The sequence below is a fragment of the Theropithecus gelada genome, chromosome 8, assembly GCF_003255815.1.
Source record: "Theropithecus gelada isolate Dixy chromosome 8, Tgel_1.0, whole genome shotgun sequence".
Classification (NCBI taxonomy): domain Eukaryota; kingdom Metazoa; phylum Chordata; class Mammalia; order Primates; family Cercopithecidae; genus Theropithecus; species Theropithecus gelada.
This window is the reverse complement of record NC_037676.1, coordinates 23,148,170-23,173,942: the sequence shown is the minus strand read 5'-3', so window position 1 is coordinate 23,173,942 and position 25,773 is coordinate 23,148,170. Positions and strand designations below refer to the sequence as shown.

The window sequence follows — 25,773 nt, the reverse complement described above, 5'->3', positions numbered from 1 at the left end:
TTTTAATGTTCAAATCCATCTATCCCCCTCTACTCTTTTGGGATATTTACATTCTAATTGCTAGGTTAATAGTGATTACAATTAAAATTTTAACACCCATAGTTTACTTACCAAGTGTAAAATTGTTACTCCCTTTACATTCCTAATCTAAAATTCCATAGAACATTTTAAGTATGATTTCTTTCTCCCAACCTGTTTTCCTTGCCTGATATTTTAGTACTCAATTTAAATTTTACAACATTTTGCATTAGCTGTTTGAATGTATTGTTCTAGAAACTATGTCCTCTGTTGTTTAAAAGGTATGCTCTGTTTGTGATTTACTTATAGTCAATCTATCTGTTTCTTATAGTTGATTTTAAAAGATTTTTTCTTTGTCTTTGATATTCAGAAATTTTTCTACAATATTATCTGATTTGTTTATTCCTTTCCTTCTGGAAAATTCTCAAGAATTGCCTCTCATTTGTCATCTGTCATCCAGTCATTCCCACTCACTCTTTATAAACTTCATATTCTGAATTAATGTCTCTTACGTTCTGTTTTACTGTTTCCAACTTTTTATTTCTCTGGAGAAATTGTTGTTTCTCTAACTCCTCCATTCTCCAATTCACTAATTATTTCTTCACATGCATCTAATCTTCTGTTTAATTTTTCCAAGGGTATATACTTTTTCCTTTTATAAATGTTAAAACAGGTAGTTTTTCAAGTATGCCTGCGCTGTTTTCCAGTCTTTTCTAGTTATTTTAACATCATTCTTATTCATCTTTACATCTTTAATAACTTAAAATATATAATTTAATGTTATAGCATAGTCTGAAATATCGTTGGATGATTTACAGATCCTGGAGAGCTTATTTTCCTTTTCTTTAAGTTGGTTGGCTTCCTTATGTAGTTCATTTTATCTTAGATTATTAAAGAGTCATTTTAGGGCATTTTTGACTTGACCTCCAGCAGTTTAGCAGGCCTCTAATAAGTTTTTATATTAAACAGTTTGCTCGGCAATGCTGCATCTGAAGAAATATATAATATCATGTCCCACATCTGTGCATAACACAAACAGATTTGTTTTCCCATGTGTAACATTTTACCTGCTCATGGCTACAGGCAGACAGAAAATTTCCTTTATTTCTTGCAGTTTCTGTGGAGCGTTTCTAGTTCCCTTTTCTGAGATGGGCAGCCTTTTATGACTCTGAGAATGATGCAGAGGTCTCATTTCCAAATTTCAGTATTTTGCTTCTCAGGGGTTTAATTTCTTAATTGCCTCTTTTTGCATTCTATATATCGGGATCACCAAGCCTTTAAATTTTACTTACTGTTCTGACAGAGATTTTCTTCTTCGTTTTTAGTACTTGTAGATTTTCCACTTTTTCTTTTGAGCTTAACAATTAAAATGTTTTCAATTTTTTTGTATGTCGTTCAGCATTTCCATACATTCTTAATGGGGACAGGTGTTCTATTTTGGGTCAGTCTGCTATTGTGGCAAAGGACCCCATAGTCTCTTATGTACATCTGCTTTGGAAAACTAAAAATAGGACTTTGAGCCTAGAATGGAACTCTGATTAGAATACCTTTTTCTCTATGCTAGAATCATAACTACAAGTTCTACAAGGAAGAACAAAGAGAGATATGTTCAGCTGAAAACTTACCACAGTATCATCAGCAACAATGAACAATTCAATGTACTTTTCATTATGGATAGCCTGTAAATTTAGGGAAAATCCAGTTGAAGTATATTTAACACTTTTTATCTTAACCCTTTAAGTTGGAAAAAAAACCTAATATTTTCAAGATAAGAAATGTTAATATTATTGATACAAAATGGGGAGGCACATGAATATGTAAAAATTATATAAATTTATCTAAATGAGATCTACTATATGATTAAACATGGGGTCCTATATATCGGATTGTAGTATTTCCTATTTGTTCTTTTTATCTTTTCTTTTTTTAAAAAAATTATTTTATTTTTAAATTTCCAGGCTACATGTGCAGGATGTGTGGGTTTGTTACGTAGATAAATGTGTGCCATCGTGGTTTGCAGCACCTATCAACCCATCACTTGGTATTAAGTCCAGCATGGATTAGCTCTTTTTCCTAATGCTTTGTTTAGGCTTTCAGGTCAAATAAGAGTTGTAAAGAATCATAAACTCATACTTTAAATTTAGGTTTTGTTTTCTTCATTTACTGAGTCAATGCTTCATTAGTAAGCTCGTGTGAAAAACATCCATCTGTACCTGACAGTTAAAACATAGGATGAAGTAATAGGACCGACTGCATTTCTTGTACTCCTTCCCCTGCCTCCCAACTTTCTAATTTTCAGTAGTCTCAATTCCAAGGAAACATGTATAAATTTTGCTACTTATAGATCTTTTATTTTTATATATTTATTTATTTTTCTTTTGAGAAAGGGTCTCACTCTGTCACCCAGACTAGAGTGCAGTGGCAAGATCTTAGCTCATCGCAGCCTCCACCTCCTGAGTTCAAGCCATTCTTCTGCCTCAGCCTCCCAAGTAACTGGGATTATAGGCACACGCCACTACTGCCCGGCCAATTTTTTGTATTTTTAGTACACACGGGGTTTCACCATGTTGGCCAGGCTGGTCTCAAACTCTGACCTCAAATGATCCACCTGCCTCAGCCTCTCAAGGTGTTGTGATTATAGGCATGAAGCATGAGCCACCATGCCTGGCTGATCTTTTATGTCTATAAAACACCAATACTAGGAGATTCTTCTAAGTGTTCAGTTTTCAGTATGCATGCACCGAGGTATGTACACATTCTCTGAGGACAAACCAGAGGTAAATTGTTCAAAGATTTGGCTAAATCATTTTTCTATGGACTAAGTAATCATTTATTTGTTGATTTATTCAATCAAGAAACATCCATTAGGCATATAGTATGTTTCAGACACTATATGAATCAAGGATATATGAAAAAGAAAAACAACAATGTAGTTTACAGGCTAACATCCACTGGGAATTTAAGGAGATATCGATTAGTTGTGTAGAAAAACCTAAAGCTCCAAGGACTATGTTTATACAACCATCCCACCGAAAACTGAACTTGTTTTATCCTTAATTGTCCTTAACCATTAAAATATTTGGATGATAAAAAGGGCTGAACATAGCTTGCCATCAATAATTCTGCAAAAAATGTCAGGGAAGACAAGGAAAGATAATATCTCTAGATTATGTTTTAGGACATTGAAAATTCCATTATTTCCAACTACTCATAGCCCCAGTGCTATCAATCTATACGTAGGATTGTAGAATCATCCTTTGTTGAAACTCATGAAACAAACAGATTTACTCTATGAAAATAAACTTTTTACATAGATAACTGAAACAAAAGTTTTCGAATTTCAAATATCAGATAAAGTGCCAGACTCAAAGTAACACATACATTTCACTAGCTAGACTCATGCTTTCTCCCTAGACATCATCAAGAAAATAAAAGGTGTTTCATTTGGGGTAAAGATGACTTAATAATACTCACTTTCATTTTGGGGTCTCCTTCAGATTCAGTATCGCCTGGAACAGTTTTCCTGGTAAAATTAAGCTCTGTACAGGAATAATTGGCAACATACGGCACCCTCGGGTTATATTTGAACACCAAATGTTCTCCCTCATCTGAGTATTTCACTGGTTCAATGAGGTATCTTTGGTCATTTACTCTGAAGAATCCCCTGTAGAAATTGGGAACACAATGTATATTCAAGGTCTATAGTTGCTCTATTTCATTGCACTGACTTTGTCTTTTCAAGAAAGAGAAACTACAAAGCCAGCACCTCATGAACATGTAGGAGGGTGCTTTCAGTGGTAAGGAAATGTGATGATACGTAGCCTTTGACTGAATCAATACTTTTTTCTAAGAGTCAACTTACTAGATTTTCAGAAGTTGCACAGCCTAATATCTGCTTTGAGTACAGGTAGGGTAGCAAGTCCCACTGGTGGTTGTGGACCGCTGTCAAGTCTTATGACTTATTGCAAAAATTATGTGAGTTTCTATGTCTATCACGATGTGGAATATATATAAAAGTAAATATATGAAAGTAAAAATACTAATATGTGGTAATTGTGTCACTAAAGGGGTTCTCATTCTTGAAAATACTAAGAACTAGTCAAGTAAATTTCCCATAATTAAAGACAAAACTTCCTTGTTCTTCTACTCTTTACCTCTCTACATCATCCTTCTTTGTCCATGAGCCTATGATCTATAGAGAACTATAGGCCTTACTTCTGAATTTTTACTTTCATGAGGCTGCAAACACAGCTGGATTTAGCAAAAACTAAATGGGTCAAGCCTCATGGCATAATGGGAATTCACAAAACTAGTATTCAAAAGACCTGGGTTTTGGACTCAATTTTACCACTAGCAAATGAAATATTCAGGAGACAGTTTCTAATTTCAGTCAGTATCCTGATCAATAAAATGAGAGGCCAGACTAAATGATTATCAGTAATCTTCCAAATATGAATCCCTTATTTATATACTGCAAAGCATGTCTCATTCAGGACTATGCAATAGACATCTGTTTGTCAAAACTCAAATCATAGGCTAGAGCTGAAACTGCTAAAAGTGCACAGCAACTTTCTTCTTATTCATTTTTCTGTATACCAGGAGTGATAAAAGAAAATCAACGAAGTTAATTTCTTTGAAAATCCATAGGAAAACTCATAAAGGAAAACGAAAGATATTCTGCCTTACCTTAGACCATTACACGTACTGATACTGGCAGCTGAATCATATTCATGTACTATGGATCCTTGGTAAAAACAGTGATCCTAAAATAGAAGAAGACTTTATTACTATATCTATAAATATTGGTATTATATAGATATTAATATCTAAATATTTTCTGTTTGGAATATATCAATATTTTATTTTGACAAATTGCATTGATATTTGTTCATGCATTCATTCATTAAATTCTTTCATTTGGAAATATTTGAGCCTGCTTCAGAGGCCTTTTACCTTAATTATGTGATTATTTTGTGTAAAGCAAAGTATAGATTCTTCCTCTACAAATTTTATAGTGTATTAATGATGACAGTAGTTTTAGAATTGTGACCATTTTCCTTAGAAATATACTTCTTAATCCACCCTATAATTTTTATCAAACTAACCCTTCTGTGATAATACTATAATTTTTCCCAGTTGCCCATGAAATCAAGACAAATGCTTGATGATCATGAAAACTAGGTCTCCCTCTCCAACCAGCTCCCCTAACGCCTTTCTCTCTGGCCTGTTTCAATCAAGTTGGTGTCTTTTTTACTCCTTCCTTGATGCTCTGCCCGTGGTAGTCCAATCAGATAATTATTTTTTCCCATCATTTCCATGTGTTCAAATCCTACCTATGGATGACACTTTCTATGGTCTTCCAGTGACCTCACAGTCTCACAAATAACCCACCCCCTGCATCAAAGAATGTTACCCAGTTTTCCTCTTGTCCTATTTTGAAGATTGCATAAAGACTTAGCTCTCATAGAAGTTGGAAGTTGCAGCCGGGCACAGTGGCTCACGCCTGTAATTCCAGCACTTTGGGATGTCAAGGCGGGCGGATCCCGAGGCCAAGAGATCGAGACCATCCTGGCCAACATGGTGAAACCCCACCTCTACTGAAAATACAAAAATTAGTCGGGCGTGGTGGCATGTGCCTGCAGTCCCAGCTACTTGGGAGGCTGAGGCAGGAGAATCGCTTGAACCCGGGAGATGAAGGTTGCGGTGAGTTAAGATTGTGCCACTGCACTCCAGCCTGGCCAAAGAGTGAGACTCCATCTCAAAAAAAAAAAAAAAAGTGACACTCCATCTCAAAAAAAGAAAAAAAGGTTGACTGTTGCTTTAAATGGAGGAAATACTTTTTTAAATGTATAGTTTTGGTAAAAGTAATGTTCTTGGAAGGTTACAGAGGACCTGCTTTGCAAAAAAGCAATGGGGGTATAAAAATAAAATCTATATCTAGATTTTATTAAAATTAATGGAATTATATTAATAACAAATGAACAAAAAGTCATTTGAGGATTGAAGAAAAGACCTCAATATTGGTGCATCAGAAAAACTGGGTAAAGGGGTGAGAATCACAAAAGGATCAATGAATGGAGATTTTAAACTTGTTTCACAGCTTCAGATTTTATCCATGTAGCTTGATCACAGCCTCATAAGGTGCCTTATATGTTTGGTGTCCTGCTTTACCCTCTCCCAGACTTAACACCATATTGAGTGTATAGAAATCAGTTTAGGAAAAGAAAAGATATATTATCAGTCAATGATTTGCTTGTTACACAGTAAGAGGTTAGGGTCCACACAATCATATTTTTATACTATAATTTTTTGGTGAGAGTAATCAATTCAGAACTTATTTCTGATGTAGTACTTTCTGGAGCAGCTTGTACAGATAGAACAGGGTTTCAAAATCACATCAGGAAATACTACTTTTAGAGAAGAGACACAGGAAAGTTCCATAAGATACCATGATCTGAAGATGCCTGGTGAACGCTTCTCCTTTCATGGAGTAGAATGTTTCACTGTAATTGGAGCCTAGGAACTCCCTGAAAAAGAGGGCAGACAGGTGGTGAGACTTGTTCATTCTAAAACTCTGACAGATACAACCAATAATGTGATGGAGAAGTGTCCAGTTTGCTTCCACATCTCAGCAAGATCCTCTTCTGCTAAAAATAGTAAAGCAAAATCAAGCCCACTCATATGAAAAGCCTTTCTAACTAAATACAATGGTTCATAAAGACTGTAGAAAAACTAGAAAATAGATTCTGGCAGTTTTAGCAAACCAGTATTTTTTAAAAAGCTTGGCGAAAATGTTATCTAAGTAAAAACCTGAGACTAAAATTAATGCAAAATACATGCATTAATATATGTGATGAAAATGTCTTATATTCATCACATCATAAGATATATGTGGTGAATATGTCTTAATACATAGTAACCGAACAGCTACATATTTAGGTAAACACAATATGTACTAATTATAACAAATTCACACTAGCCATGCTGTATTTGGAACTGAGCCCAATCTCTCTCCCCCGTGGCAAGACCTTACCATTGCAGTTGTCTCTATATCTATAGTGATGGGCCTGAATAAAGCCTGCCTTATGGTGCTTTAACAACTGTCACTGAATAATTTTTTCTTTAACATCTTTTTGGACTATCCACGGCCACTTCTTGATCCCAATTTGAACATAAGAAACTTGTAGAAGTTCTTCTAAACTCAGTGCAAAACATACTTCCTGACGCCATCAAGCAGATTTTGAGATTCCTTCCTAAGGTGTATTTCACACTTCCAGAGGTGTTCGTTTTCATGTCTGCCACATTTTTATTATGTATTTTAGAGGTCACCAAACCTTTTCTGTACAGGTGAAGGTAATAAGCATTTGAAGCGGCCGGGCGTGGTGGCTCACGCCTGTAATCCCAGCACTTTGGGAGGCTGAAGTGGGTGGATCATGAGGTCAGGAGATTGAGACCATCCTGGCCGACATGGTGACACCTGGTCTCTTCTACAAATACAAAAATTATCTGGGCGTGGTGCATGCCTTTAATACCAGCTACTGGGGAGGCTGAGGCAGGAGAATCAATCACTTGAACCAGGGAGTCGGAGGTTGCAGTGAGCCAAGATCGCACCACTGCATTCCAGCCTGGCAACCGAGTGAGACTCCGTCTCAAAAATAAATAAATAAATAAAAATAAAATAAAAATAATAAAGATTTTAAAAAATACACATTCAAGGCTACATGGGCCACATACATGGCTGCTATTACATGTTCTTTGTCTGATTTTATTTTTTGTTATTGTTGCTGTTGTTTATACTCCAGATATTCCAAATTTAAGCATTACTCTTAGATTAAGGGATATGCATACATACAAAACATGTCCAATTTGTTGTACCAATTATCATTTGTTCACCCCTGGTGTATTTCAGGTCAGTCTTCAAGGTTACCTGTGAACTACCTTGGGAAAGGGACTTTTTCATTTTTATTTATTTGTGTCTCCTGGTTTCTAAGGTAGTATTTGGAATACTAGGAGTGGTCAAAAAATGCTGAACTAATGTTTAAAATGAACTAAATATAGCATTTCACTACTGCTATGGCTGAATAAGCTACTATCAGACAGACATTCTGTATATAGTTATTTAGTTCTGGATAACATATAAAAAGAAAGTACCTAAAGGGTCTAGGTATGGAGCAAAAACAGCATCCTCCAGGAAAGGGAAGGAGGCACAGGGAAGAAGGCACAGCATGAGATGGAGTTTCCAGTTTTACAGCATTTAGCCTGAGGTCAGGCTGAAGTCTGCCTCATAGAGGATGGATAAAACTCTGCTAGAAAACCACAGTTGTTCTGATTTGAAAAGCCATATAATGGAGTTTAGAGTAATGACAGTAACAGGAATGTACACAGTAATCACGGGAAAAAAAAAATGAGAGAGTGGGGAGAATCCTCAGTTCTGTAAACAAACTCAGTTTGAAATTCAGAATTTTCCCTGAACTGTGACCTGTGAGGGATAGACTAAAAGTAGCCATGCTAAGAATAAAATAACTGAGCTAAAATTTGAGCTGCCACCCAGAAGACAGAATTTGCAGTTTAAGCCCAATAAAGTTAATCTCCAAATACAATGAAAATATGAGAACTCTTTAGTAGAACATAACAGAATTCAGAGTCCGTTTCACATAATATTCAAATTGTTCAGTTCATAATTCAAATTTATACAATGAAGAAACATAAAACATTGAACTATTGCCAAGAGAAAAGATGATCAGCAGAGACTTATCTCAAGTTAACCTAGAACTTGAAATTATAGATAAGACTTTTAAAGCAGCTACTATAACTATGCTCAGCAAAGTAAAAGAAAGTTATTTGCAAAGCATGCAAAAATGTAGAACTGTGGCAGATAAATGGAAGTTATATTTTTAAAAAAACAAATTGAAAATGTTATAACTAAAACCTACTTAGATAAAAGTTTTACTTGATATCCTTAAAATGAGAACAAAACTGATAAAAGAAAGAGCTGACAGACTCAATGAGAGTTCAATAGAAATTATGTAATCTGAAAAAGAGACAGAACAGAAGTAGAGCTTCAGAGTCAAGTAGATTATATCAAAGGACTAATATATTGATAAGTGGAGTGCTAGAAAGTGGAGAAAGGGTGTAATAGAAAAAAATGGAAAAGTAGTAGCAAAAAATGAACCCAATTTGGAGAAAGACATGAATTGTAATTTCAAGAAGTTCAGCAAACATCAAACAGCGTTTATATGAAGAAAGTCACTCCTTTGCACATCACTGTCAGATTGCAGCATATCAGAAATAAAGACAAAATCTTGAAACCAGCAAGAGAAAGACAACACGTCTTTCTGGGGAAATTTATACGACTGGGGAACAGAAATTTATACAACTATTAACATTGCATTAGAGACCATGTGAGCCAGAAGAGAGGAGAACATCATCAGTCATCATCTTTTCTTAAAAAATACAGAAAATGGACCAGGTGCAGTGGCTCACCCCTGTAATCCCAGCATTTTGGGAGGCCGAGGCGGGTGGATCATGAGTCAGGAGATCAAGACCATCCTGGCTAACATGGTGAAACCCCGTCTCCACTAAAAATATGGAGCTTGCAATGAGCCAAGATCGCACCACTGCACTCCAGCCTGGGTGACAGAGCAAGACTCTGTCGCAAAAAAAAAAAAAAAAAAGAAAAAAGAAAATTGGTGAACCCAGAATTTATATGCAGCAAAATGCAGCAAAAAATAGCCTTCAAGAAGGAAGACTAAATAGACTTGCAGATAAAAGAAAACTGAAGTAAATTTTTGCCACAGATCTATACTAGAAAAGTTGGTAAAAGTTCTTTAGTTTGAATGAAATTGTAACACAGGAAAAACTGAACCTCTAACAAAAGGGAGAGATAAGAAATGATAAATAAATGAATAAACTAAAACATTATATTTTCACATAAGATACATATAAATGTTTAAAGTCAAAATTATAGTTATGCATCATGGGATTAATAATCTATATAAATATATGTATATGGCAAATTTGCACAAATAAGTAGTATCTGTAAGTGAACTTACTGCAATGTTTTTACATTTTACGTACAATGACATGGTATTAACTATAAATAATAACTTAATTAATTGTAAATATATGCTGCAATTTCTAAAATGAAAATTAAATCTAATGTAGAGAGTCATTGTTACAAATTTAACAGATAAATAAGAAGCCAATAGGGAAAGTGAAAAATAAAGTAAGCCAAAGATCAAAGGAAAAAGGATAGTAACAGAGGAGATAAACAGAAATGAAATAATTCCAACCATACGAATCATAACATTTAATGTAATGTTAATAGGAATGGTAACATTAACATTAAATGTTAACCTACTAAAAAAGAATAGGCCAGGCGCGATGGCTCACACCTGTAATCCCAGCACTTTGGGAGGCTGAGGTGGGCGGATCATGAGGTCAGGAGATCGAGACCATCCTGGCTAACACGGTGAAACCCCATCTCTACTGAAAATACAAAAAAAAAAAAAAATTAGCCGGGCATGGTGGCACGTGCCTGTAGTCCCAGCTACTCGGGAGGCTGAGGCAGGAGAATCTCTTCAACCTGGGAGGCGGAGGTTCCCTCTGGGAACCGAGTGCAGTGAGCTGAGATTGCGCCACTGCACTCCAGCCAGGGTGACAGAGCAAGACTCTGTCTCAAAACAAACAAACAAACAAACAAACAAAAACAAGCAAGCAAACAAACAAAAAGAATAACATTAACATTCAATGTTAATGTTAACATTCCTATTGAAAATCAGAGATTATTAGAATGCATTAAAAATCAGGACCAAACTAATTTCCATCTTACAAAAGACACATTTTAAATGTAAAGACACAGATATGTTGAAAGGAAATGAATAAAAGAATAGTATCTTATTTATATAATAAACATAAGAAGGCTGGAATAGCTGTGTTAATATCAGATAACAAACTGCAAAATACACAAATGATTGGCCCAAAGATACGTTTTAAAAAAATCAAACAAATCCAAACATTGGCAATTACATAACATACTCTAAAATGATTCATGACTCAAAGAAGAAATCCCAGAAGAAATAAGAAGATATTTTGAAATGAATGATAATAAAAAAAATCAAGACTTTTGAGATGTATCTAAATGAAGACTTGAGAAAAATGCTATGACTTCAATATTTTAAATACTTAGAAAATATTAAACATTTCTATAACCAGAGAAAAATAAACACCCAATAAGAAGAAAAAAGAAAATTATACAAATGATAAAGGAGATCAGTGAAATAAATAGACAACCAATTACAATTATTCACAAAGCTAAAGAAAAGATCAGGCCAGGCATGATGGCTCACTCTCATAATCCTGGCACTTTGGGAGGCCAAGGCAGAATTGCTTGAGCCCTGGAGTTCGAGACCAGCTTGGGCAATGTGGTGAAAACCCATCTTTACATAAAGGGTTTTAAAAAACAAACCAGGCATGGTGGCACATGCCTATAGTCTCAGCTACTCAGGAGGATGAGGTGGGAGGATGCCTAGAGACTGGGAGGTTGAGGCTGCAATAGCCGTGATTGCACCACTGCACGCCAGCCTGGGAAACACAGTAGGACTCCGTCTCAAAAACAAAAAATAAAAATAAAAATAACTAACTAAATAAAAGGTCAACAATTGATAGTCCCTTCTAGATTGGTAATATAAGAAGAAAAACCCAAATTACCAATGTTAGAAATTTAAAAAAAAGTTATCACTCAATAAATTATTACTTTTAAAAATAATTATAATATTATAAAACACTTTATGCCAAATATGGGGCAACTTAACTGAAATAGACATTTTTTCTTGAAAACTGTAATTTAAAACTGATACATAATAGAATAGAAACTTTGACTAACCCCTTATCAATACATTTGAATTTGTTATAAAACCTCTTTCCTACACATACACACAAATATGCTCAAGGCACATGTAGTTTCACTTGTAAATTCTATCAAACACTTTGAATATAAATAACATCTTTTAGAAAATATATCCCAACTCAGGATCCCAACATAATCTATTATCAAAATTTGATAAATCTATCATAAAAACTAAAATTTTAGTTTTTTTGGGAATAGCCATCAGTAACATAATTTCAAAAACCCTTAAGATATTGACAAATTTAATGCAGTAATTTACTGTAAAATAATATATAACGTATAATGATCAAAAATGAATGTACACTGCCATATGGATATTTCAATGGATTCAGACAGAATACTTGCAGCAAACTTTTCAAGGAACTTTCTTAATCTGATAAATAAACGGCAAATCTACAGGTGCTGTCGTATTAATCATTTAATACTGAATACCTTCCCTTTAAGATCAGGAAAAGTGTAAGGTTGCCCTCACTCCTTCTAGTAAAATTGTTATGAAGGTCCTAGCCATTGTCATAAAATAAAGTATAGAAATAAAATAAATAATAATCAGAGAGGAAGATAAAAATATCAGTATTTTCAGATGACAAGATGGTAAATTTCCTAGAAGATTTCTAGGTACTCTATAAAACAATCAATAAATTCATTTACTAATGCTTCTCAAATCCAAAGCCTAAATAAAATAATCCATTTTGCTTTTCTATTATAGACGCAAATCATAGAAAAATGAAATAATAAAAAAAATTCAGCTTATATAACGACCACAACTAGTAAATATATGGAAATAAATTTAACAAGACGGGTGAGAGCTCCACATTGTAAACTTTAAAACATGTTGATCAACATTAAAGAAGACGAGTTATAAGGTGAATACTCAACACTATTGAGATGTTAGTTCTCTCCAAACTTATCTATAGATTCAATAAGTTAAAATGAAATTCAATAAAATTCCAGTGGGCCTTTTAATAGAAATTGCCAAGGTGATTCTAAATTTTGTAGAGAAATGCAAAGGACCTAGAATAAATAAACAATTCTGATTAGAAGAGTTACACATTGTGCCTTTAAGGTATACTAAAAAACTGCAGTAATCAAGGTAGTTTGGCCATGACTTACAGACTGTACATAGATCAATAAGATAGAATAGAGAGCCGATAAATAGTCATTTGATTTTGGCCAAAGGTGCCAAAGTAATCCAATAGCACCAGAAAGACAATTCATCAAACTGGACTGGAATAATTGGCTGTAAATATGGAAAAACAAGAATATTGACTTCTCCAGCAAATCACACCCACACATACACACACACACACACACTCACACGTATATGCACATACACAAATTTAAGGTCATAACAGACCAAAACTAAAAGCTAAAATTATGAAGAGCTTAGAAGCAAACATACAATATCTTTGTGATTTGCAATTAGACAATGTTTCTTAGGTCCTAGAAAGTGATGAACATAAAGAAAGAAACTGATAAATTGAAATTTATTTAAAATTATAACTTTTGACTTGTTAAAAGACACAATTTTTAAAAAAATGAATTAAAAGGTCACAGACAGGAACAAAGCATAACAAGAACTATATTTGACTAAGGACTGGTCTCCAAATTATATGGTGGCTCATGCCTGTAATCCTATCACTATGGGAGATCAAGGTGGGTGAATCGCCTGAGCTCAGGAGTTCAAGACCAGACTGGCCAACACGGTGAAACCCCATCTCTACTAAAATACAAAAAATTTGCCAGACATTGTGGCGGATGCCTGTTGTCCCAGCTACTGGGGAGGCTGAGGTACGAGAATCACTTCAGTACAGGAGGCAGAGGTTGCAGTGAGCCAAGATCACGCCACTCTACTCTAGTCTGGATGACAGAGCAAGAAAAAAAAAATCTCCTCGAACTCAATAATAGCAGTACAAATAACTCAATAAAAAAGGATAAATATTTAAAGGTAAAAAATATATAAAAATGATAAAATAAGCACATACATGAGTTTCAACAGGAAACAGAACATTTAATAGAAATTAAATATTACAACTAACCAACTACTATAGCTAAAATTTTTTAAAGTGACAATATAAAATGATGAAGAATACATACAGCAGCTAGTATTCTCGTACGTTGCTGGTAGTTACTAAAATTTTACAAATGCCTTGGAAAAGAATCTGTCAGATTTCTATGAAACTAAACATATACATATCCTGTGACTCAGGAGTATCACTCCTTGGTGTTCACCAAAGAGAAATGAAAACATATGTTCATAAAAAGGCTGTGCATGAATGCTCATAGAAGTTTTACTCATGATAGCCAAACACTGAAAACAGCCCACATGTCTATCAATAGGAGAATGGATGAACGAACTGCATTATGTTTATTCAACGGAATACTACCAGAAAATAAAGCAAACTTCTGATAAATGCAGCAACATGAATGAATCTCAGTATCAGTATGCTAAAATTTAAAAGTCTTACACAAAAGAGTACATGTAGTATGATTCTCGTTTTAAAACTTTCCAGAATGCACAAAAGTAATCCGTGGCAAAAAAAAAACCTCCAAGGACAGATTTTGAGAGGAGGTGGCTAAGAAGAAGCGTGAAGAACTTTTCTGAGTGATAGTTCTGTATTTTTATAGGAGTTTTATAGGTATGGGCATTTGCCAGAACTCAATGGATGGACCCAGCAATTCCACTTCTGGGTGTTTATGTAAAAGATTTGGAATCACTATGTGGAAAAGATGTCTCCTCCCCATGTTCATTGCAACACTATTCACAATAGCCAAATTATGGAATCAACCTAGGCATCCATCAGCAGATGAATAGATAAAGAGAATATGGTAAAGATACACATTGGAATGATGTTCAGCCTTAAAATAGAAGAAAATTCTGTCATTTATGACAACATGTATGGAATTGGAGAACATTATGCCAAATGAAAAAAGCCAGGCAAAGGAAGACAAGTACTGCATAATCTCGTTGATATGTGGAATCTAGAAAAATTGAACTCATAGAAGCAGAGAGTAAAATGGCGGCTACCAGTGACTGGAGCTGTAGGAAAAAGGGGGAGATGATGGTCAAAGGGTACAAAGCCCAAGTTACATGGGATGAATAAGTTAGTTTGTGTTTTATTGAGATCCATTGCATAGCACGGTGAGTTTACTTAATAATAGTGTGTTTTACGATACAAAATCTTATTGAGTAAATTTCAAATGTTTTCACCACAAAAAAATAAGTATTTGAGGTGATAGATATGTTAATTAGCTTGATTTAATTATTTCACATTGTATTCATTAATCATAACATCACTTTGGCCACATAAATATATACAATCATAGTCTGTCAAATTACAATAAATGAATACATGCATGCATACATACATACATAAAATTCAACAAATATGTAGATGCACATTTAAGATTTATGCATTTCATTTTATGAAAATGTTACACAAATAAAAAATTAATTGTAAACCTATATATTAGGCTGGGTGGAGTGGCACACGCCTGTAATCCTAGCACTTTGGGAGGCCAAGGCAGGAGGATTGCTTGAACCAAAGAGTTTCAGACCAGCCTGGATAACATGGTGAAATGCCATCTCTGCAAAAATACAATTAGCTGGGTGTGGTGGCATGGGCCTGTAGTTGCAGCTACTTGGGAGAATGAGGTGGGAGGATCACCTGAGCCCAGGAGGTTGAGAGCAAGGCTACAGTGAGCCGTTATTGTGCCACTGCACTCCAGCCTGGGTGACAGAGTGAGGCTGTATCTCAAAACAATCAAACAAACCAAAAACAAATACTAAACTCGAATGCTAAGCTTGTTCATGTATTGAGAGGAAAGTAAACTGATGTCTGTAATATAATTTGAAATGCATAAAAATAACATGGAAGATGAATGGATTGATCGATGGATGAATAGATAGAGGAGGAAGACGATATAAAACAGAAATAGTAAAATATGAATGAATATGTGTATGTATGTGTACCTTAATGGGTCTATGGGTATATGTATATGTTAGTGGGTATATGGATTTTTTCAATTCTGCCCTGTGTGTTAAAATTTTATCATAGTAAACTTTTTGGGAACATTAACTAGATGCAACAGGTAAATAGAATATAATTATTTTGTAGTTGTTTTGAAAGAGCAAATATAAATTGTGTAATAAATTGCTTGGTTGTATAGCAGATTCTAAATTAATATTTCTGGGGAGTCATATACATATACAAATAAAACTCTTCATCTATTAATAGATTTATTATAGCAAACAGAAAGTTGACCCAATCAATGTTTCAACGGAATGAATATACAATTTGATTTGACATTGTTGTCATAGAAAAATTCATCACTATTTCTCAACATGAGTTTATAAAATAAGTATGTATTTTTATCAAAACCAAGCTGAATGAAACTTAGAGGGGAAACGTTGAAAAGTGTGGTCATGGAGAAAAAGACAAATAGAAATCTAAATAAGATCAGTTTCTGTTTATTACTGTGTTATGAAAACATCCAATTACGTAATATTCACAGGTTTGGAGGCTCTGTGGTATGCATTAAATTCATTTACTTTGTAGAACTGAGGGAATGAGGCAGTGTTGCCTGTTACACACATTGAAATTAGATTAAACTGCTCTGTGTGTGTGCAACCCAATAACAGGCCACGCCAGGCTGATTAGCAGGATCAAGCAATGGCTAGTACAATGAAATTGACTCAGAGGCCTAGGCAGCCTGGGGGAATTGTGAAAGCAACTTGAAACTCCTCAGTCAGACCACCTGCATCATCGTGTGCTTATGAGTATTGTGACCCTGGACAAGTTATCTTTGCAGTGCACCTATGATTCTTCCTCAGTAAAGTGCAAATTAAACAGTATCTGTCTCATTTACATTTTTCAGGAATTAAAAAGCAACTTAGGGAAAGAGAAATCTCTCAATAAATGTTAGCTTCTTTCATGCTGAGAAGGTAAAAATATGCAGAGTCTAAATATATTATCAGTATAGTTATGGAATTAAGTTTATTATTCTGCACGTGTGTGTGTCTGTGTGTGTGTGTGTTGTTATTTACTTTTAGCTAATAGACCAGAGTCTCAATTCCCCAGCAGTATCACTCTTTCTTTCTACTTAGCATTTGACAGCTCCTCATCCTTTTAATATTTGGGACTCTGAGACAGAGCTATTATGTGTAGAAATGGGCCAATGGAGAAACAATGAAAATTAAACAGCAGCAACAAGAGAGATTATTTTGAAGAACGCCTTGAAGAAAGTTATAGGCATTGCAATTACAGTATTTGGCTACACAAGATGTCTTGACAAAGCAAATGCTCTACAGTTCGTAGTTTACTCTGCAATGGAACTTGGTTTGATATCTAGTTTACACAACTTAGAAGTCACTTTAAAAACCATGTTTTTCAAATTTCTTTTGTTCCACTGATTCCCAACACAGTGATGTATTAACCCTGTTCTTAGAGTGACTATATGGAGTTCAAAAAACTCCAAGTATCCAAAGTAGGGAGTTATTTAGGAGTGGGAGAAGAAGAGCGGCATCTATGATTGCCTTTAAGCTTTTGAGATGTGATTGGCTTACACATGAAGAGCTTTTATTTGAAGAGGAAAAATTCAGATTACATACAAATAACAATGTCTTGAGGAATCCACTTCACTGGCAGTTTTTACGAAAATTGGGATACCATAGTTACTAAAATCTATAAGGTACTGGAATCACAATAGAACTTACCTGGATCTTAGAAGATGAAGGACTAAGGTTTTTCTATTTAGTTTTATTTCATACATCAATTCTTCTTCATACGTTTCCTGAAAAACAAGAGGCATCACATGACTTCAACATGGGCTCATTTAGTGTGTACTGGAGCAAGCAGTGCTTTGGGTGGACGTTCCCTATCTCCAATCCACCCAGCAGTCCTTTCAGCCAAAAGGCAAAATACTGATAAAGATGAATTGAAAGAGAACTAATACTAGAAGGAAGATTTTACAAACCTCCTTCTAGTTATATTTTAGAACTGATTTCTTCTAGTTGTATTTATATTAGAATAAAATATAAATATATTCAGTTATATTTATTCTTTTATATTTTATATTATTGGTTATATTTTATAGTTTATATTATTAGTTATATTTATATTATAGCTATTTATATTATAATATGGCATATTATAGTTTAATATAATTATAAATAATATATAGCATATTATATATAGTTTCTAGTTATAAAATACAATACAATGGAAAATGCAGATTCTCTCCTCATCCAAGGATACACCATTTACCATATGTCCATGCAGCAGCCCTATACACAGATATCCTGTTCACGCATTTTTAAAACAATTTTTATACATACCGTTTTTCGTCTACTTTCCACTCAATGATAAATCATGACTATTTCCTATTTTAATAAATTTTTCATAGTCTGTGTCTTTAGGCAGCTAAGCACAATGTGAGTGAAACTTCATTTATTTAATCTATATTTACTATGAGAAATTTGGTTTGGGGTATTCCTTGTAGTTGGACAGAGCTGCATTTTCAATGACATGAAAAAAAAGATGTAAAGCTTTTGATAAATATTGCCAAACTATCATGAAGAAAGGAAGTGGACATATTTAGAACTTCACCATCAATTTATAGCAGTTTCTGTTTCCTCGCCTTCTTACCAGTAATAGCTATTATGATTAATACAAATATTTCAGACAATGAATTGATAACATTGTGATAAATTGTTTTCCTGGATGATCATTCACATCAATATTTTTCCTTTATTTATTGAGTTATTTGTAGTTTTCAAATGGATTCTGATTCGTGTTCTTTCACCATTTTCTTTTGTGGTATCTTATTTCTTCATGCTTCATAAAAATTCTCTATAATTTAAGATTCACAGGTGTTGGTCATACGTGTTGCACATTTCTTTGAGATGACTGTCCATTCATTTATTCAATGCCTGCTATTTCAGGCACAGTAATATGGAAAATACAATGGTGTAGAAGGTGGAGGTCTCTGCCCTCATGGAAGCCCCTGCTTGGCAGAGAAAAACACTGGATAACCAAGCACACATAGTGGAGTGTAATGAGCATTATAACAGGAGAGGTGCGAGTACTGTGCCAGGAATATTGCAAGAAGTTGGGGGTGGGGGCAGGGAAGAGTACATGCCAAGGCCCTGAGCCAGGAAGGAACATGACACATTTGAAGAACAAAGAGAGGATCAATATTGCTGGAAAATCAAATGGAAGTTGAACAGAAATGAAATGACAAGGTGGGAAGGAGTAAATCATGCACAACCTAGTAAGTCAAGGATTTGGGCCTTATCCTAAGGACAAAGAGAAGCTAAATATCTAGGCAGAAACGTATGGTAGCAAGCATGGTGTTTTAGTACTTTACTTATTATAGATAATGGATAAGCAAAACTCAGTACTGTAGCCAGGAAAACCATTTAAGGCTATTGATGAATGCAGGTGATTTGAGCAGAGGAGTAAACGAGTAGATAACTTTAAAAGACATTTACATGCTATTTTTTTGTTGTTGTTATACTTTAAGTCCTAGGGTACATGTGCACAATGTGCAGGTTTGTTACATATGTATACATGTGCCATGTTGGTGTGCTGCACCCATTAACTCATCGTTTACATCAGGTATTTCTCCTAATGCTATCCCTCCTCCCTCCCCCCTCCCCACAATAGGCCCCGGTGTGTGATGTTCCCCTTCCTGTGTCCAAGTGATCTCATTGTTCAATTTCCCACCTATGAGTGAGAACATGCAGTGTTTGGTTTTCTGTTCTTCTGATAGTTTGCTGAGAATGATGGTTTCCAGCTGCATCCATGTCCCTACAAAGGACATGAACTCATCCTTTTTTATGGCTGCATAGTATTCCATGGTGTATATGTGCCACATTTTCTTAATCCAGTCTGTCACTGATGGACATTTGGGTTGATTCCAAGTCTTTGCTATTGTGAATAGTGCTGCAATAAACATACATGTGCATGTGTGTTTATAGCAGCATGATTTATAATCCTTTGGGTATACACCCAGTAATGGGATGGCTGGGTCATATGGTATTTCTAGTTCTAGATCCTTGAGGAATCGCCACACTGTTTTCCACAATGTTTGAACTAGTTTACAGTTCCACCAACAGTGTAAAAGTGTTCCTATTTCTCCACATCCTCTCCAGCACCTGTTGTTTCCTGACTTTTTAATGATTGCCATTCTAACTGGTATGAGATGGTATCTCATTGCGGTTTTGATTTGCATTTCTCTGATGGTGAGTGACAATGAGCATTTTTTCATATGTCTGTTGGCTGTATGAATGTCTTCTTTTGGGAAGTGTCTGTTCCTATCCTTTGCCCACTTTTTGGTGGGGTTATTTGTTTTTTTCTTGTAAATTTGTTTGAGTTCTTTGTAGGTTCTGGGTATTGGCCCTTTGTCAGATGAGTGAATTGCAAAAATTTTCTCCCATTCTGTAGGTTGCCTGTTCACTCTGATAATAGTTTCTTTTGCTGTGCAGAAGCTCTTTAGTTTAATTAGATCCCATTTGTCAATGTTGGCTTTTGTTGCCATTGCTTTTGGTGTTTTAGACATGAAGTCCTTGCCCATGCCTATGTCCTGAGAATCTACAAGGCTCAGTGATAGTTAGATGATGTAAGAGACAGTAGTCAAGACTAAGCCCAGATTTCTGATTTGTTTAACTTGTAGAGCTATGCTACTATAGCAAGGAGGATCTGAAGAGGGGCAGCTATGAAGTCGGGAAGGAGAGTTTTGTATTTGCTCAATGTTAAGTGTGCATAAGTTAAGGCTGTTTTGACTGCAAGTTGAACAATAAAATCACAGTTTTATCATAAAGACATAGAATTCCCGGGCGGAGAGCCAAGAAACTAAGCTAGGTGCTTAATCAGGTAGAAAGCGTTTGGTCACATTTTGCAACATGATGAGTTGTGTGTGTAGAGGTGTGTATGTGTACATGCATGTATGGGTGTAATGGAACTTTTTGGAAATTCAAATGTGGATTTTATATTAACAAATATTAAAAGATTATTGTTAATATTGTCAATATTGTTAATATGTTTTAAATTGTGTCATTAATATTGTTTTTAATAAGAATTTGGTTTTTAATTTTTATTTTGGAATCATTTTAGGTTTATAGAAAAGTTGGAAAGATAGTGCAGAGTTCCACATACTCTGCACTCAGGTTTCCCTGTTTATTAACATCTGACATTACTATAGTCTATTTGTCACAACGAATGAGAGCCCAGATTCATATATTATTATTAATTAAAGTGTATAGTTATTCAGGTTTTCATAGTTTTTCCCTAATGTACTTTAACTCTTTCAGGATCTGATCCCAGATCCCATACTACATTTAGTTGTCATGTCTCCTTAGCCTCCTCAAGTCTCTTAGTTTCTCAGGTTTTTATTTTTTTATTTTTTATGATCTGGACCTTTATGGGGAGTTTCTGTCAAGCATTTTGTAGGATGTCTTACAATTTGTTTTTGTTCTGATGTTTTTCTCATGCTTAGACTGACGTTATGGATTTTGAGGTGAGAACCACAATAGAAAATGCCATTTTATTACACCCTACGAGCCACAGGACTTAACAAGTGTTAAACTTGATCACGTGGCTGAGGTGGTGTTACCACCTTTCTCTCTGTAAAATTACTCTTTCCCCCCTTCAATACTGTACTCCCTGGAAGGAAGTCACCACCTACAGCCCACACTTAACGGGTGGAGATTTAGGTTCCACCTCCCGGAGAGGATAGCATCTACATAAATTATTTGATTCTTCTCCCAGGAGAACTGTCCATTTTTTCCATTTATTTACTATAATTTATTCAATGATTTATTTAGATCAATATGGGCTCATGATATTTATTTATACTTCATGTTATAACACAAAACTGTTATTTATTTTGTTCTTCAAATTATCTCAGCTTTGGGCATTGGGAGCTCTTTCTGTTGGCTTCTGAATTCTTTTGACAAGACCCCTTCAATGTGGTTTGAATTTTGTTTTGTCTGTTTGAGCACGTTCTGGTACTACAAGAAGCTTTAGGTTCATTGTTTATATTTCTCGCCCTTATCCAAGCTTATCTGGCATATTCATAGTGATATTTTTATTTTATTTTATTTTATTTTTTTGAGAGAGTCTTGCTCTGTTGCCCAGGCTGGAAGCCCAGTGGCATGATCTCAGCTCACTGCAACCTCTGCCTCCTGGGTTCAAGCCATTCTGCCACCTCAGCCTCTGGAGTAGCTGGGATTAGAGGTGCACGCCACCATGCCTGGCTAATTTTTGTAATTTTAGTAGAGATGGGGTTTCACCATGTTGGCCAGGCTGGTCTTGAACTCCTGGCCTTGAGTGATCTGCCCACCTTGGCCTCCCAAAGTGCTGGGGTTACAGGCGTGAGCCACTGCACCCAGCTATAATGAGATTTTTAACATCAGTCTTGATTAAGTCTTAAGACAGTAGTTGTGAGAAGAGCCCACCAGTGTATGCACAATGGGTGTTAGACAACTGGTGAAAGCCCCCTTAGCTGAGTACCAATCTTCAGTCAAGACAAAGTCTGAGACAGTGAGAAAAGAGTTGGATATTAAGAGAGAATTCTTTCAGAGAGAATTGTTGAAGAAAAATAGTTATGTATTACTTCCAAAGGAGAGGAGATGGAGAGTTGCTTTTTTATTTTAATCATCTCAAGTCATAGGAAAGAGATCTCAATGGGACTGTTTAGAAAATTAAAATGTATCTAATGTATGAATGAGAAACCCAACAAGTGAGAACCTGAAAAACTCGCTGTTCTAATGGTGGACAGAAGAAACTCACTGGGAAGGTTTGGGACTTCCATAGTACATTTGGACAAAGTGCCTGTCAATATTGTCCATGAGCTAAATTAAAACCTAGGGCTTAAAAATCAAGTGCCTAATGAAAAATATCTAAGGACATTAATCTAATGTCTTTTATAACAGTGGAAATTGAAAACATCCTAATTTTCAAGCTTGTTCCCACTTATCTATATTCTCTATTTTCTATAACAAGCATTTGTTACTTTTGAAAGTAATATTTCACATATTTTTATTTAATTTTTAAAATCTGAATAAATACCCTTCTAGGCAACAGACCAAGCAGGTCTTTGAGTTCCTCTGAAAGTTGTACATCTTTGCTGCAGACTCTACAAACCAAAACCTGCATACCAGACCTCTGGAAAGCAAAATGCTCAAGATGACATTCGCCAGGCACTGGCTCAGAACACATGAGGTTGTTATAAGTCAGCCTGAAAAGCCGTTGGTGGAACTCCATAAACTGGAAAATTTAGAATGGTATCCCCTAAACCTGAGCTTTACTCCTTTTTGTTTTCTAACCCACTGAGAGGTTGCTTATTCCTAAGCACATACTGTATGCTGAATGGGAGTCCTTAGAAAAATTGAAACTCCTCTCTCCCTATTTGCTTTTGGTTGGAGCCAGAGACAACTGTCTACATGCCTGTGAAAGCAATGAGTCTTATTTACTAAATCAAAACCTGTACCTCTATGTCATCATCATGGGTGTGTCCAATATCTCGCTTCTGCATCATAGGAAGCTTTTTAGGATGAACCAGTTGTTGACCCTCTACTCCAAGGATGACCTTTTCTACAAGGAAACATAGGGGAAAAATCGGTCTGACATTAACATTCATCCACAGCTGCTGAAAAACAGAATTGTTATAATGCAGTTCATTTGCCCCCAGTTAGCAGCCATGGACAGCAACACTATGAAATATTATTACCACTTTGCTGGCAAGGAAATTGACACTGATATTTACAAATCAGGAGAATATGAGGAAACTTGGAACGGAGCCAAATAAATCAATGTCCCTCCATTTTCTCCATATTTTTGCCACGTTCTGCAGCTGTAATTTTATTTTTTATTTTATTTATTTATTTTTTTTGAGATAGTCTCACTCTGTCACCCAGGCTGGAGTGCAGTGGCACGATCTCAGCTCACTGCAACCTCTGCCTCTCCGGTTCGAGCGATTCTTCCACCTCAGCGTCCCGAGTAGCTGGGATTACAAGCACACGCCACCATGCCTGGCTAATTTTTGTATTTTTAGTGGAGACGGGGTTTCATCATGTTGGCCAGGCTAGTCTCAAACTCCTGACCTCAGGTGATCCGTCCGCCTCAGCCTCCCAAAGTGCTGGGATTACAGGCATGAGCCACCATGCCCCACCTGCGGCTGTCATTTTATTATCCTCATGCTAACCTCTGGATTTTGTCTCTTGTCAAAGCCTGCACTGTTGGCCTGTTTCAATGTAAATTACTGAATTTGGTCTTCCAGGGATGTTTGCATTTAAAGTCTTACCTTCCATAGTTAAGTATAAGGCCTCTACCTGTTAAAGAATTTTGGTCCTGAATCAGTGCTAACCATAATCTTCCATTCATGACCTTAATAGTCATCTTTGAGGTGAGCCCTGCTTAATTAAGGTGCGGTACTTAAAGAGCAATAAAGAGGAGAGGGCGGGGGCTTTTTGGAATATGCTCTGATTTAAATCAAGGCTTTACCAATTTATTAGTTGTGTGGTCACGAGTAGCATATCTAATCTCTCTGATCTGTAAATACTCATCTCATTTTCTTTATCTTGTAAAGTGGGGATATTAATTGCGAATTTTAAACACTTTAACATACAAAACAGCTAATGGCCAGCACAGTGCCTGCCATGCTGCAGGTATGCAGTACTTGTCCATTCCCTTCTCCTCCTTACTGTGGGTCAGAGTGTTCAAGAGTGATATGGCATTACACAGATGCGTGGACTCTCATGATTAGCCATAATCCAGTCGAAGCTCTCGGCAAAATCACCAATGCATAGTTAGTGTCTTTATCACTTACAATTTGAAGTTTGTGACTAACATGACCTCATAGCATAATAAGAAAGTCCTGATAAAAGGAGCAAGACATACCTTTAACCTGAAGAATGAGTAAAATCATCAAGAATATACACCCGGGAAGCATTCTGAGTGATTCTGGCAGAGGAGAGCACAAGTGCTTGAGAAAAGGTGTTCACCTTTCTTCCTCCTCGCTTCCACTGCAGGGATGAAGCACCTCACAGATAGGTGGGCAGTTTTGATCCAGCACAAGGAAGTGTTCCTTGAGGGAGTTACACAACATGCTAGGTGCTTGAGGCTAAAACCTGGAGGTTGAACATCATGTTCTAATTAAAGATGACCAAGGTGGTGGTGGTGAAGGTTGGCTAGACATAGATTCCTACTTCATGTCTAATATAAATTTGATACCAGATATCTGAAAATTTCAAAAGTGGGAAAAAATCAAGAATGTCTTAGGAAAAAAATGTTGAAAAATATTTATATATGCTCTGGTTGTTTGCCATATAAAAACTATAAGGAACACTTGTTAAAATAAATGAAAAATATTGAAAATTTATGTGGCATAAATCACATATTAAAATTAAAATATCCAAACTCCAGGAATGTATGCAATAAATAATTAAAAGGTGGGAGTAAGTGTCCTTATAATATAGAACTCTTTCAAATAAATACGAAAAGGAGAATACTAATGGACAAACGTGCAAAAGGCCTGGATAATTCTAGCTGTATGTCTGTGTTCTCTTGTTATGTTAGTAGAGTTATCTCAAGGCCAATATAATCTTTTTATCTTCATTTGAGATTCTATGTCTTGCCTGCATCTATATCTCTCTAATATTTCCAAAAACTGAACCAATCTATGTCAATTGGACGCTTCCTTTTGATATTTAGACCCTCTACTCCAAGGATAACTTTTTCTACAAGGAAACATAAGGGGAAAAATCCATCTGACATTAACATTCATCCATTGTGATTGAAAAACAGAATTGTTCTCATACCTTTCACTTGCTCCCAGTTAGCAGCCAA

At 35.5% G+C, this 25,773-nt stretch overlaps 1 protein-coding gene across 1 annotated transcript in view; it reads right to left on the bottom strand.

Annotated features, from left to right (window-relative positions):
- The window catches only part of ADAM7 (ADAM metallopeptidase domain 7), a 69,874-nt gene extending 44,818 nt beyond the window's left edge, over window positions 1-25,056 (bottom strand). Inside the window, exons 1-7 of the mRNA XM_025394317.1 lie at window positions 24,826-25,056; window positions 23,417-23,520; window positions 17,640-17,716; window positions 6,467-6,545; window positions 4,705-4,781; window positions 3,493-3,682; window positions 1,644-1,697 (exon numbers count right to left, since the gene is read on the bottom strand). Coding sequence (XP_025250102.1) covers window positions 1,644-1,697; window positions 3,493-3,682; window positions 4,705-4,781; window positions 6,467-6,545; window positions 17,640-17,716; window positions 23,417-23,520; window positions 24,826-24,877 — 633 coding nt within the window. The 5' untranslated portion in view covers window positions 24,878-25,056. The remainder of the gene's footprint in view (window positions 1-1,643; window positions 1,698-3,492; window positions 3,683-4,704; window positions 4,782-6,466; window positions 6,546-17,639; window positions 17,717-23,416; window positions 23,521-24,825) is intronic.
- Between the last annotated feature and the right edge of the window lie 717 nt (window positions 25,057-25,773).